This window comes from Vicia villosa, linkage group LG1 (assembly GCF_029867415.1).
Source record: "Vicia villosa cultivar HV-30 ecotype Madison, WI linkage group LG1, Vvil1.0, whole genome shotgun sequence".
Classification (NCBI taxonomy): domain Eukaryota; kingdom Viridiplantae; phylum Streptophyta; class Magnoliopsida; order Fabales; family Fabaceae; genus Vicia; species Vicia villosa.
Genome location: NC_081180.1, coordinates 236,661,946 through 236,674,189, shown reverse-complemented (window position 1 = coordinate 236,674,189; position 12,244 = coordinate 236,661,946). Strand labels below are relative to the sequence as shown.

The 12,244-nt window shown below is 36.0% G+C and overlaps 1 protein-coding gene and 1 pseudogene across 1 annotated transcript; both read left to right on the top strand.

Moving 5' to 3' along the window:
- The first annotated feature begins 2,291 nt into the window (after positions 1–2,291).
- On the top strand, positions 2,292–3,375 carry LOC131623862 (glutathione S-transferase T2-like; annotated as a pseudogene).
- A 346-nt stretch (positions 3,376–3,721) lies between these two features.
- LOC131596903 (uncharacterized) lies at positions 3,722–5,032 on the top strand. The gene has a single exon (XM_058869640.1). The coding sequence runs from the start codon at positions 3,722–3,724 to the stop codon at positions 5,030–5,032; it is 1,311 nt and encodes a 436-aa protein (XP_058725623.1).
- The last annotated feature ends 7,212 nt before the right edge of the window (positions 5,033–12,244 follow it).

The window sequence follows — 12,244 nt, the reverse complement described above, 5'->3', positions numbered from 1 at the left end:
TAGATGGGATGTTCAAGCATTATTCTCCCTTAGAGATGGGCGCGGTACAACAGTGGGGGCAGCAGCGGCTGCCACGCCTTGTTGGTACCGGTTCCGCGATCTAGTGGTTGGTCACATTCCGTGCGAGTTCGAAAGTGATTCTTTTGGATGGTTCCTCAATCCGCCTAAGGATTTTACGGTAGCGGGCATTTCTTGGATGGTTAACAATTCTAAATCTTTTGCATGGGATCTTCAAGTGCTTAATTTGTTGAAAGTCATGTGGAGTCTTAGAATACCGCCTAAGATCAAGTTGTTTTCTTGTAGATTTTTCATTGACCGTCTATCGTCTAAAGATCAATTATTGAAAAGAGGAGTTGCAAATGTTTCAAATCCGGATTGTGAGTTTTGTGGTGTTCATGTAGAAACTTATTTTCATCTTTTTTTCATTGTCGGGGGGAGATAGAGATTTTGAGTCATATTTTCATTTGGCTTGGAATTCTGGAGGTTATTAACATCGAGGAGTTTCTTGATTTTGGGGCTTTACAAGACAAGGTGTTTAATTGCCATCGCAAAGTTAAGATTAACGTTGTGTGGTTAACTACGATTGGGTGTCTTTGAATTATGCGGAATGTCATTATATTCGAGGGGAGGGAGTTTAGTTTTGATGTTGTTTGTTCTAATATTATTTTCCTTTCTTGGAGATGGTTATCTTGCTGATATCCTAAGTTTAGATCCAATTACTACAATTGGTTTAAACTTCCTTTATCCGATTCAATCATTCTTTAGTGTCTTGTTACAACAGGTTCAAGAACAAGATGTCAGGACAGCCCATCAACTCAAACATTATCAAGAGTGTTGGTCTTTTATGGAAGGTTAAAGCACCTCCAAAAATTCTGTTTTTTGGGAGGAGAATTTTCCATAATAGAATAGCAACTAAGGACTAATTAATCAAAAGGGGAATAGCGTTGAATGGTAGAAATAGTTGTTGTGTTTTTTGCTCGGAGGAGGAAGAATCTCTTGCGCATTTATTAGGTGGTTGCTCGATTTTAGATTGTCTTTGGAATAAGGTCTACCTTTGGATAGGTCCTTTAAATAATTTATCTTTGAAGGAATTTGTGGGTTTCTTTAGTTTTGGAGACAAGGTGAAGGTGAAAGCCAAGAGGATGATTATTGCGGTTATTTGGTTGGCTACGGTTTGGAGCATTTGGATTAGGCGCAACGCGATAATTTTCAAGGACGATATTTACAGTTTCACTTAGTGTATGTCGGGTATAATTTATTTATCTTGGTCTTGGCTTCGAGCTAATTATGTTTTAGTAGACAATTGTGATTTTCATGTTTGGAATATTCTTCCTCTCAATTGCTTTGAGATGTAGAAGTTTTCCGCTTTGTACGTCGGTTTGAGTATCCCTTATACTCGTTTCTTAATTCCATTACTTATTAAAAAAAAATCTCTAGTGTCTTGTGTTTGTAAGGATTGCACCCCTAGTGCGAGCTTTATTAATCAATTGCCTATTAAAAAAAAACATACACAAAGAGCTTCACTCCTTGAGAGCATTGTAGAGATGGCAAATAATTATGAAATTAGGTTCAACACCCCACTCTTGCTTTAACACAGCAGAATTTTAAAAAATCTAAATTTAAATTTTAAACTTTGTCATGCTTTCTAGAAAAAGTCAAACATATAGATCTAGGATGAAAAAAGTATTGTAAATTTTATGTTTCCTGAAAACTATTGTTTCGATGCATTTTCTTGAAAATATGCATTTTTTGTAAAATATTTATTTTTATGGAACGTGATGAGATAAAGAAGGATTGTAAATTCTATATTTTCTAGAAAATATGCAATATATTGATTGCCATTTTTTAGAAAATAAAGTTACGTTGATTTGCTACAGTTAAATGTTGTCAAGAAAGAAGCCTTAGGCCATCTACAACGGTAAGGTAAAACCGTGTCGTACGCCAGCTGTAAGAAAAATTTAAAAATTGAACTCCGCCAGCTAAGCACACGTGATGATGGAAAGCAACGGTACTTTCTATTAAAATAATAATATAACTAAAAGCTCTTTTTCTTTTAATTTTTTTTCAAACGGTACTTTCTATTCAACGGCTCTTTTTCTTTTTAATTTTTTTATAGAATTTTTTGGTTATAAATAGAAGCAAATGTTAGTCATATTTTATCTCATAAATTTATTCCTTACTCATAGTATTTTAATTTTTCTCTCACAATTTCTTCTTATTAGCCTTCAATTGATCATATATTTTACCAAATTTTTCATCTTCTTAGTTCAAATTATTATTGTTAAGGGAAAATGGACCCTAATCAATATAATTTTCAACAATCTATGTTCCATCTCATGCAAAATCAGTAAAATTCCAATCCGCAAAATTCTCAATTTCCCCCACCTCCAATAAACTCTACCGTATTTTTTCCGCCACCAAACAACCCAAATATTTATTTTAGACCACAGATAAATACTCATGGGGTGAATGTTTCTCATCATGAACCCGAAACACCAAATGGGTTTATGTCTGAACGCCAAATTCCACAATTTTCAACTCAAGTTGGTATTGAAAATACTACAATTGAAAAAGAACAAAGGCGTTCTGTTAAAAAAAAACCTCGAGAGGTATTCACAAGGGAAGAGGATACACTTCTTATGCAATCATGGCTCAATGTTTCAAAGGATCCAATTGTGGGAGTTGATCAAAAAGTTGATGGCTTTTGGTTAAGAATCACCGATAATTATAACCAATATCGTGGGCAGTCACGAGAAAAGCTACAAGGCCAATTAAAATCTCGATGGCATCGAATAAATGGTTGTGTTCAAAAATTTGCTGGGTGTTACAAACAAGTTGTTCATGGAAAAAAAAGTGGGGCATCAGAGAAAGATATCTTAATCAATGCGCATGCTTTTTATGAACAAGATGAAGGTGCACCATTCAATCTTGAGTATGCATGGCGGCTTTTAAAAGATGAACCTAAATGGATGGGAGCATTCACCGAAAATTCTTCAAAGAGAACAAAGAATTCTGCTAGTGGTTCATACACGGCATCGCTAAACTCAGAGACACCTTCAAGTTATGAGTTAAACTCATCATCTCCAATGGAGCGTCCAATGGGACAAAAGGCGGAAAAACGAAAAAGGTAAGGCAAAGGAAAATGCAAATGCAACTGAACCTCCTTCTAGTGTTATTTCCGATACAAGGAATAAAAGAATGGAAGTAATGGAAAATCTAGCACGACTTAAGGAGGAAGAAAACAAATTAGTCAAGGAAAAGATGGAGTTTGAAGCAATGCAATTCATAATGTCAGACACTTCTAAGATGAATGATAGTCAACGTGAATTTCATGAAAAACGTTGTAATAACCTAAAAGAAAAATATGGATGGTAATAATATGCAATGTTCTAGTATTTATTATATTTAAATATTATGTAGTACTTGTTATGTATCAACGCCTATTGTAATAAGATGCAATGTTCTAGTATTTTTTATATTTAAATATTATTCAAACTAGCCGTTATTCAAACTAGCCGTTATTTAAACTAGCCGTTATTCAAACTAACCGTTATTCAAACTAGCCGTTATTCAAACTAGCCGTTATTCAAACTAGCCGTTATTCAAACTAGCCTTATATATACTCTCATTCTTTTCACACTCTTCTATCATTTTTCTATCACACTTCTATCATCATTCTCTCACTCTTCTATCATTTTTCTATCACCATTCTCTCACTTCAATGGATTCAAACAATTCAAACAACCTCAACAAACTTTTTTGGGAGGTGATTGAAGAAGAACTTATGGACAACACAGATGAAGGACTATTGTTGTCAATGCTCGAGAAGGAACGTCAATCTAGAAGTTCATCAAGGCGAAAAAGAAGATCAGTGATAGATCGGAATTGTGAAGAAGGGCATATACGATTATTCAACGACTACTTCTCAGAAAATCCAGTATACACGGATGCCCAATTCTGTAGAAGGTTCATAATGCATAGGCATTTGTTTCTTCGAATTGTAGAAACCCTTGGAAATCATGATGAATATTTTCAAATGAGGGTCGATGCAACTGGTAAAATGGGTCTTTCACCATTGCAGAAGTGCACTTCTGCTATTTGTATGTTGGCATATGGATCTTCCGCTGACATTGTAGACGAATATGTTCAAATTGGTGAAAGCACTGCAATTGAGTGCTTAGAGAGATTCGTAAGGGGCGTGAATGAGGTATTTAGGGCTGAGTATTTGAGAAGGCCTAATAACAATAATGTTGAGCATCTTTTACAAATGGGGGAGTCACGTGGATTTCCAGGCATGCTAGGTTCCATTGATTGTATGCATTGGGAATGGAAGAATTGTCCTGTTGCATGGAAAGGACAATTTTGTCGAGGTGATCATGGTAAACCCACGATCATGCTTGAAGCAGTGGCATCACAAGAGTTATGGATTTGGCATGCATTTTTTGGTATTGCAGGTTCAAACAATGACATTAATGTGCTAAACCAATCTAATGTGTTTAACGATATTTTGGAAGGACGTGCTGCTACTGTGCAATATACAATCAATGGGAATCCATATAATATGGGGTATTATTTAGCGGATGGTATATATCCTGAGTGGGCTACATTTGTCAAGACCATTTCAATGCCGCAAGGAGAAAAGAGAAAACTATTTGCACAACACCAAGAATCAGCTAGAAAGGATGTGGAACGTGCATTAAGAGTGCTTCAATCTCGATTTGCAATAGTACATGGTCCAGCGCGTGCTTGGCACATGGAAACCCTCAAGCATACCATATATGCTTGCATCATATTGCACAACATGATTGTCGAAGACGAACGACACACATATGGAGGTGATTTTGATTACTGTTACGATAATGCAGGTAGCAACAACTCAACGACTGAAACATTTAGCGGTCCTCATCCGAATCTTGCAACAAGACTACAAAGAAGAGCAACTCTTCGTGAAAAACAAGTTCATCGCCAACTTCAAGGAGATCTAGTCGAACATATTTGGGAACGTTTTGGACATGAGGACGATGAAAATTAAATTTGAGTAATTATGTTATGTAATTTATTTTTATTGTTTTTAATTATATTTTTATTGTTTTTAATTATATGTCATGCATTTGAGATTAATTTAAATTATAATTTTAAATTTTATGTTTAATTTTATTTATTTTATATTAATTTAAATTTAAATAATTTAAATTATTATTTTAAATCAAATAAAATTTAGTATGAATAAAATATTATTATACAAAGTAAAATTGTGGGACCCAATATGAGTTCTTTAAAATTATACCATTGGATTGAAAATTGAAGTGAGTTCTTTCAAGATGATGTGGACTAATGGATTCCACCAAGAACCAAACAATGGGTTGCACCATTGGAGATGTTCTTAGAACCTTCAAATAGGTGTTATTATTCTAACTATGAAAATCATAAATCCCACTAGCTTTGAACATGGCTCAAAACATTGTAGTTTAGTTCCAAAAATTAATTATTTGGCTTTTATGTTTAAATATTACAAAATCTAGTCTTGGCGACTATTCAAGACAGTGGTACAGAATTTGCTAATTTTTTAAAATGTTAAATCAAACATGAGTCATAGGTGAAAAAAATTATTTAAAATGTTAACAGCTTTTTTAGCCAATATTTGGTAGCGTAAGCTCATTAGTTTTTTAAATAAGCAAATGGAATTACTAGGAGCAAAAGGGATGCTCCAACCCAAAAAACAATAGGAAAGCTCCTACCTCACAAAACAATCAAGAGGTCGAATATTCCAAAGATAAAAATTACATAAATTCACCTTCTTATGAAGAGAAGATAACCACCTCCAAGAGTTGTGAATAATCTCCGACATACACTCATTAAAGCTATATGATTCCTCTCTAAAGATCACCGCATTACGCTTTGTCCATATCGACCAAATCGTAGCAAGCCAAACGTAGGCCATAATCATTCTCTTATTTAAACAAGGGATCTTCTCATAATTGTAGAAAAAATCACCCAACTCCTCGAGGTTTAAAAGGTTGGCTAACTCTAACCACATAAACACCCTTCTCCAAATGTGTGAAGTAATGTCACAAGAGAAGAAAATATGAGATTGAGATTCCTCCTTCTCCAAACAAAGAGGACATAAAGAATTCACTCCTTCCACCAACACTCCCCTTCTCACCAATTGATCCCTAGTGGCTAACCTTTTGTGTATAAATCTCAAACCAAAAACTAGCATTAGTTAATTCAACTATATTTCATGATATGTTATTTTAGATTCAATATCTCATTATTGGTACAATCTTATTCAAAATTAAAGAAAAAAAATCTTATTTTCACATTAAAAAAACTAATTTAAATTTTTAGATCAAAAGCAACCAATTATACGTTAAAATTGAAAACTAGCTGAACAATACTAATTGGAAAAGATAATTTACATTAGTCATAAATAAAATTCAAATTCAGATAATGAAGATTGCAAATTAATATTTAAAATATAAAGTATTTATCATGAAAAAACTCAAATAAAATGGATGACATCTTCATTTACACATAATTACTGTTGCTTTAATTTACATTGTCTAATTTTATTTGTTACAGATTGATTAAAATATAAATATGTAATTGGCACTAAAAAACAATTATTGTTACTGTTGATAAAGCTAAAGTTGTTGTTGATGTTACACCAAAATGAAACCTGTCTCAAAAAGTTTAGTTCAACTTAAAATGATTAATATAGAAAATGAAAACATGTGACTACTCCACTCAAGTATCACCTTAACATATTTATTGTATAAAGAAGATTACAAATTAAAACATGTTTTGAAAACTGACTAAAAAATTCTAAATGATAAATTACATAGATCATAAAAAAAATGAAAGAAAATAAAGAAGATTACAAATTTATTTTGTAAAATATTAAATAAATTGTCAAGACATAACTAAAAAAATGGATGAGAATCCTTATTTACACATAAATTTATATTTGCTAATTGATTGAATGAATAAATATGTCAGTAACAAACAATTGTTGTTACTTTTAAGATAAAGCCAAAGAAACTGTTGATGAAATACCAAAATGAATATATATTTGCTAATTGGTTCAAAGAATATATTTCAAAATAAATTAGTTAATAAGAAAAATTTATAATTGAAATGACTTGGTTTTACTTGTACTATAATGTAGATAATCATTCACTCTCACTGTAATTGGATCAACTTAACTTATTAGTGTAAACATATTAGTGCAAGCTTATTTAAAAAAATAATTATTATTTTAAGAGATTAATTTTCATGCGTTGTCAATATAAAATGTTGTGAATTCAATGCCAAGAACAAAGTATAAACCAAGGGAAGAATAAAGGACAAGGAAGAAGAGGAACACAATAATTGGTTATAACCGTTATTCTTTCATTTTCTCTTAAAACAAGATTACAAGTTTACAAGAATAACAAATAACCTCTCTCACCCTAAATTAGGATTTGCAGCTTAGCAATGATGAGAGACTAGTATGCTATTTATAATAAAACCTAACATACTAACTAATGGGCTTTTTCCACAAGGCCCATTACACAAGCCAACTTAATAAACAAGCTAACTTAACAAATTAGGGTTTAAACACTAAAATCTAATTTAACATGCTAACAACCCTAGCATCTTCGACACAAGCATGTGAACAACCTTCGACTTCATGCTTAACCCTGTCGAACCAAGAAGCTACCCTTCGGCCATACTAGAGTTCGATCCTATCTCACAAATCTCCACCTTGGATCTAACTCTACAACATCAAGGGAACAAACTAGCTTTCTTCATGCAGCTTTAGCAACTGCATACAGTGGAAAAACTTGCAACTCGGTAATGTCTTGGTGATCATATCAGCAGCATTGTCTTCAGTCGAAACCTTCAGCACTTGGACTTTTCCACGCTCGATTACTCCTCTGACGAAATGCAGCCTCACATCAATGTGCTTAGTTTGCTCATGATAGGCTGAATTCTTCGGCAGGTGTATTGCACTTTGACTATCACATTTAACAGTGATACCTCGACCTTGAAGTTTCAGCTCCTTCGCAAAACCTTCAAGCCACAATGCTTCTTTCACAGCTTCAGTTAATGCAATATATTCCGCTTCAGTGGTTGATAGAGCAACAACCTTTTGAAGTGTTGCTTTCCAACTAATTGTTGTGCCAAACATAGTGAAAACATATCCAGAAATAGATTTTCTGGAATCCATACAACCTGCATAATCAGAGTCGACATATCCTCCAATTGCTGCTTTACCATCTTCACCCAAGGCTCCACCATAAATTAAGACTCTTTTCAGAGACCCATTTATGTACCTTAAAATCCACTTCAATGCTTACCAGTGAGCCTTTCCAGGATTCGCCATGTACCTGCTTACAAGACTTACTGCGTATGCTATGTCGAGTCTAGTACAGACCATAGCATACATCAAAGAACCAACTATATTAGCATATGGGATGCTATTCATATAGGCTCTTTCCACATCAGTACTGGGACACTGATCAATACTCAGCTTGAATTGAGGGTTTGTTGGAGTCACAACTGGCTTCGAATTCGACATACCAAACTTTTCAAGAATCTTCTGTAGGTATGCCTCTTGAGATAAACATAACTTAGACTTCTTTCTATCTCTTCGAATATCAATTCCAAGAATTCTGGAAGCAGCTCCCAGATCCTTCATATCGAACTCCTTATTGAGTTCAACCTTCACCATCGTCACATCTTCAACATTGTTGCTTGCTATGAGAATATCATCCACATAAAGCAACAAAATAACAAATGAATTACCAGGTCGAAATCTGAAGTAAACGCAGTGGTCGAACTGACTTCAAATGAAACTTATGCGTGCCATGAACTTGTTGAATCTCCTATTCCACTGTCGAGGAGATTGTTTCAGCCCATACAAAGATCTCTTTAACTTGCACACATAATCTTCCTTCCCCTTTTCGACATACCCTTCAGGTTGCCTCATCAGGATCGTTTCATCTAGGTCACCATACAAGAACGCAGTCTTCACATCCATCTGTTCCAGTTCAAGATCGAACTGTGCTACCATGGCAAGTAACATTCGAATGGACCTATGCTTCACAACAGGAGAAAACACATCATTGAAGTCGACACCTTCTTTCTGAGTGAAACCCCTTGCAACTAACCTTGCCTTGTATCTTTTCGACATCACTCCTTTAATTCCTTCCTTAACTTTGAAAATCCATTTACAGCTGACTAACCTTGCCCCAACAGGTTTCTTGATCAGTTCCCAAGTATGATTATCATGAAGAGATTTCATCTCATCATCCATGGCCTTCAGCCATTCAGTCTTATTTCGACTCCTCATAACTTCCTTGTAGTCTCTAGGTTCTTCGTCTAGAACCTCACTTGCAGAAATTAAGGCATAAGCTATAAGATCTGCATACCCAAGCCTCTGAGGTGCCTTTATGACTCTTCTCGACCTATCTCTTGACAATAGGTAGTCATCGCCAGTTTCCTCAACTTCCTCAGCATCTTCTGCTTCTTCTTCGACTTCATCAGGGATATGCAATTCAGTATCAACATGCTCCAACTCAACAGGAATCTCTACCTGTTCCAGCTCTTCGTCGGATGTTTTTGTACTTCGACCAACATCATCAGTTTTCTTAAAAGCCATTTCAGCTTCATTGAAAACAACATCTCGACTGGTGATACACCTCCTGTGACCTGGCTCTAGGCACCATAGCCTATAAGCTTTGACTCCTTCTGGGTATCCCATGAACATGCATTTCAGAGCTCTAGGTTCGACCTTGTCTTGCCTAATGTGAGCATAGGCTACGCATCCAAATACTCTCAGTTTGTCGAGATCTGGTGGATGTCCCGACCAAACTTCTTTAGGTGTCTTCATATCTAACGCTGTCGAAGGACATCTGTTTATCAGATATGTTGCTGTCGAAACAGCCTCAGCCCAGAACACCTTCGTTAACCCCGCACTAGTCAACATGCATCTGACTCTCTCCAAAATAGTTCGATTAAACCTTTCATCCAAACCATTTTGCTGTGGAGTACCTGCAGTAGTTCTATGCCTTGCAATACCAGAGGCAGCACAAAAACTGTCGAATGCCTCATTGCAAAATTCAAGGCCATTGTCGGTTCTCAACCTCTTGACCTTTCTGCCAGTCTGATTTTCAACCAGAGTCTTCCAACTTTTGAAATTCTCAAAAGTTTCATCCTTAGTCTTCTGGATGAATACCCATAATTTTCTGGAATAATCATCTACTATGGATAGAAAATACCTTGCTTCTGAATGTGATGGACACCTTGCAGGCCCCCAAAGATCAACATGGATGTAATCAAGGGATCCATGTGTTCTTTGTTTGCCTTTGTTGAACTTCACTCAGCAAGATTTTCCAAGTACACAGGGTTCACAAAACTTCAGCTTTTCGACTTTGTCTCCACCAAGCAGATTTTGTTTCCCTAATTCGACCAGACCCCTTTCACTGACATGGCCCAATCTCATGTGCCAGATTTCTGTTTTTGACAAAGGTTTCGTGGATGCAACATTTGTCGAACCAGTTACAACTTCAGCCTCAAGGGTATACAAGCCTTGTTTCTTCACGCCTCTCAAGACTTCCTTCGAACCCTTCATGACTCTTAGGATACTTTTCTCTCCTTGGAAAACATATCCTTTCTTGTCGAATTCACCAAGAGAAAGCAGATTTCTCTTCAAATCAGGAACATCCTGACTTCAGTCAACAACCTTATTGACTCATCATGGAGCTTGAATCTCACAGATCCAGCACCTGCAATCTTGCAAGCCTTGTTATTTCCCAACAATATTGATCCACCATCTTGATCACATAATTCCTCGAACAAGTCTTTGATTGGAGTCATGTGCCAAGTGCAACCTGAATCCATAATCCACTCCTTCTTAGAGTCACTGCTTGAAACCACAAGAACATCAGATGATTCGAAATCATCTTGAACAATGGCAGCGTTTCCATTATCCTTACCTCCATGATATTTCAGGCGTTCAGGGCACACCTTTCTTGTGTGACCCTCCTTCTTACAATGGTAGCATCGAATGTCAGATGCTTCGCCACTGTAAGACTTCGACTGGCTTTTGCCTTTCTTCTTGTCGAACTTACCATCCTTTCGTAAGAGTTTTCCTTTAACGGCCAAACCTTCGCCAACAGCCGAAGGTTTATGCTCCTTTCGTTCATTCAAGTCCTTAGAGTACAAGGCTAATTGAACTTCTTCAAACGTCAGGGACTCCCTTCCATACAAGAGAGTTTCTTTGAAGTGAGCATGTGATCGAGGCAAAGAACACAATAGTAACAACGCTTGATCCTCATCATCGATCTTCACATCAATATTTTCAAGATCAAGAATCAGCTTGTTGAACATATCCAACTGCTCAGCCAATACTTTGTCTTCAATCATCTTGAATGAATACAAAGCTTGCTTCAGGTACAGTCGATTTACCAGCGATTTGGTCATATACAAACTTTCAAGTTTCACCCATAACCCTGATGCCGTCGTCTCCTTTGATACCTGTCGGAGAACCTTATCACCAAGGCTCAACAAAATTGCACTGTGTGCTTTCTCGATCATATTTGTCTTCTCCGCTGCCGTCAATTCTGCATTCATGGCCGCCTCTCCCTTCAACGCTTCCAAACAACCCTGCTGAACCAGTAGGGCTTTCATCTTCAAGCGCCACAGACCGAAATCATTCACTCCGGTGAACTTTTCAATCTCATACTTTGTTGACGGCATCTTCTCCACGCTCACCGCACCAATTTGTTGTGAATTCAATGCCAAGAACAAAGTATATACCAAGGGAAGAATAAAGGACAAGGAAGAAGAGGAACACAATAATTGGTTATAACCGTTATTCTTCCACTTTCTCTTAAAACAAGATTACAAGTTTACAAGAATAACAAATAACCTCTCTCACCCTAAATTAGGATTTGCAGCTTAGCAATGATGAGAGATTAGTATGCTATTTATAATAAAACCTAACATACTAACTAATGGGCTTTTTCCACAAGGCCCATTACACAAGCCAACTTAATAAACAAGCTAACTTAACAAATTAGGGTTTAAACACTAAAACCTAATTTAACATGCTAACAACCCTAGCATCTTCGACACAAGCATGTGAACAACCTTCGACTTCATGCTTAACCCTGCCGAACCAAGAAGCTACCCTTCGGCCATACTAGAGTTCGATCCAATATCTCACATAAAAAGTTTTACATTATCATTATAATAC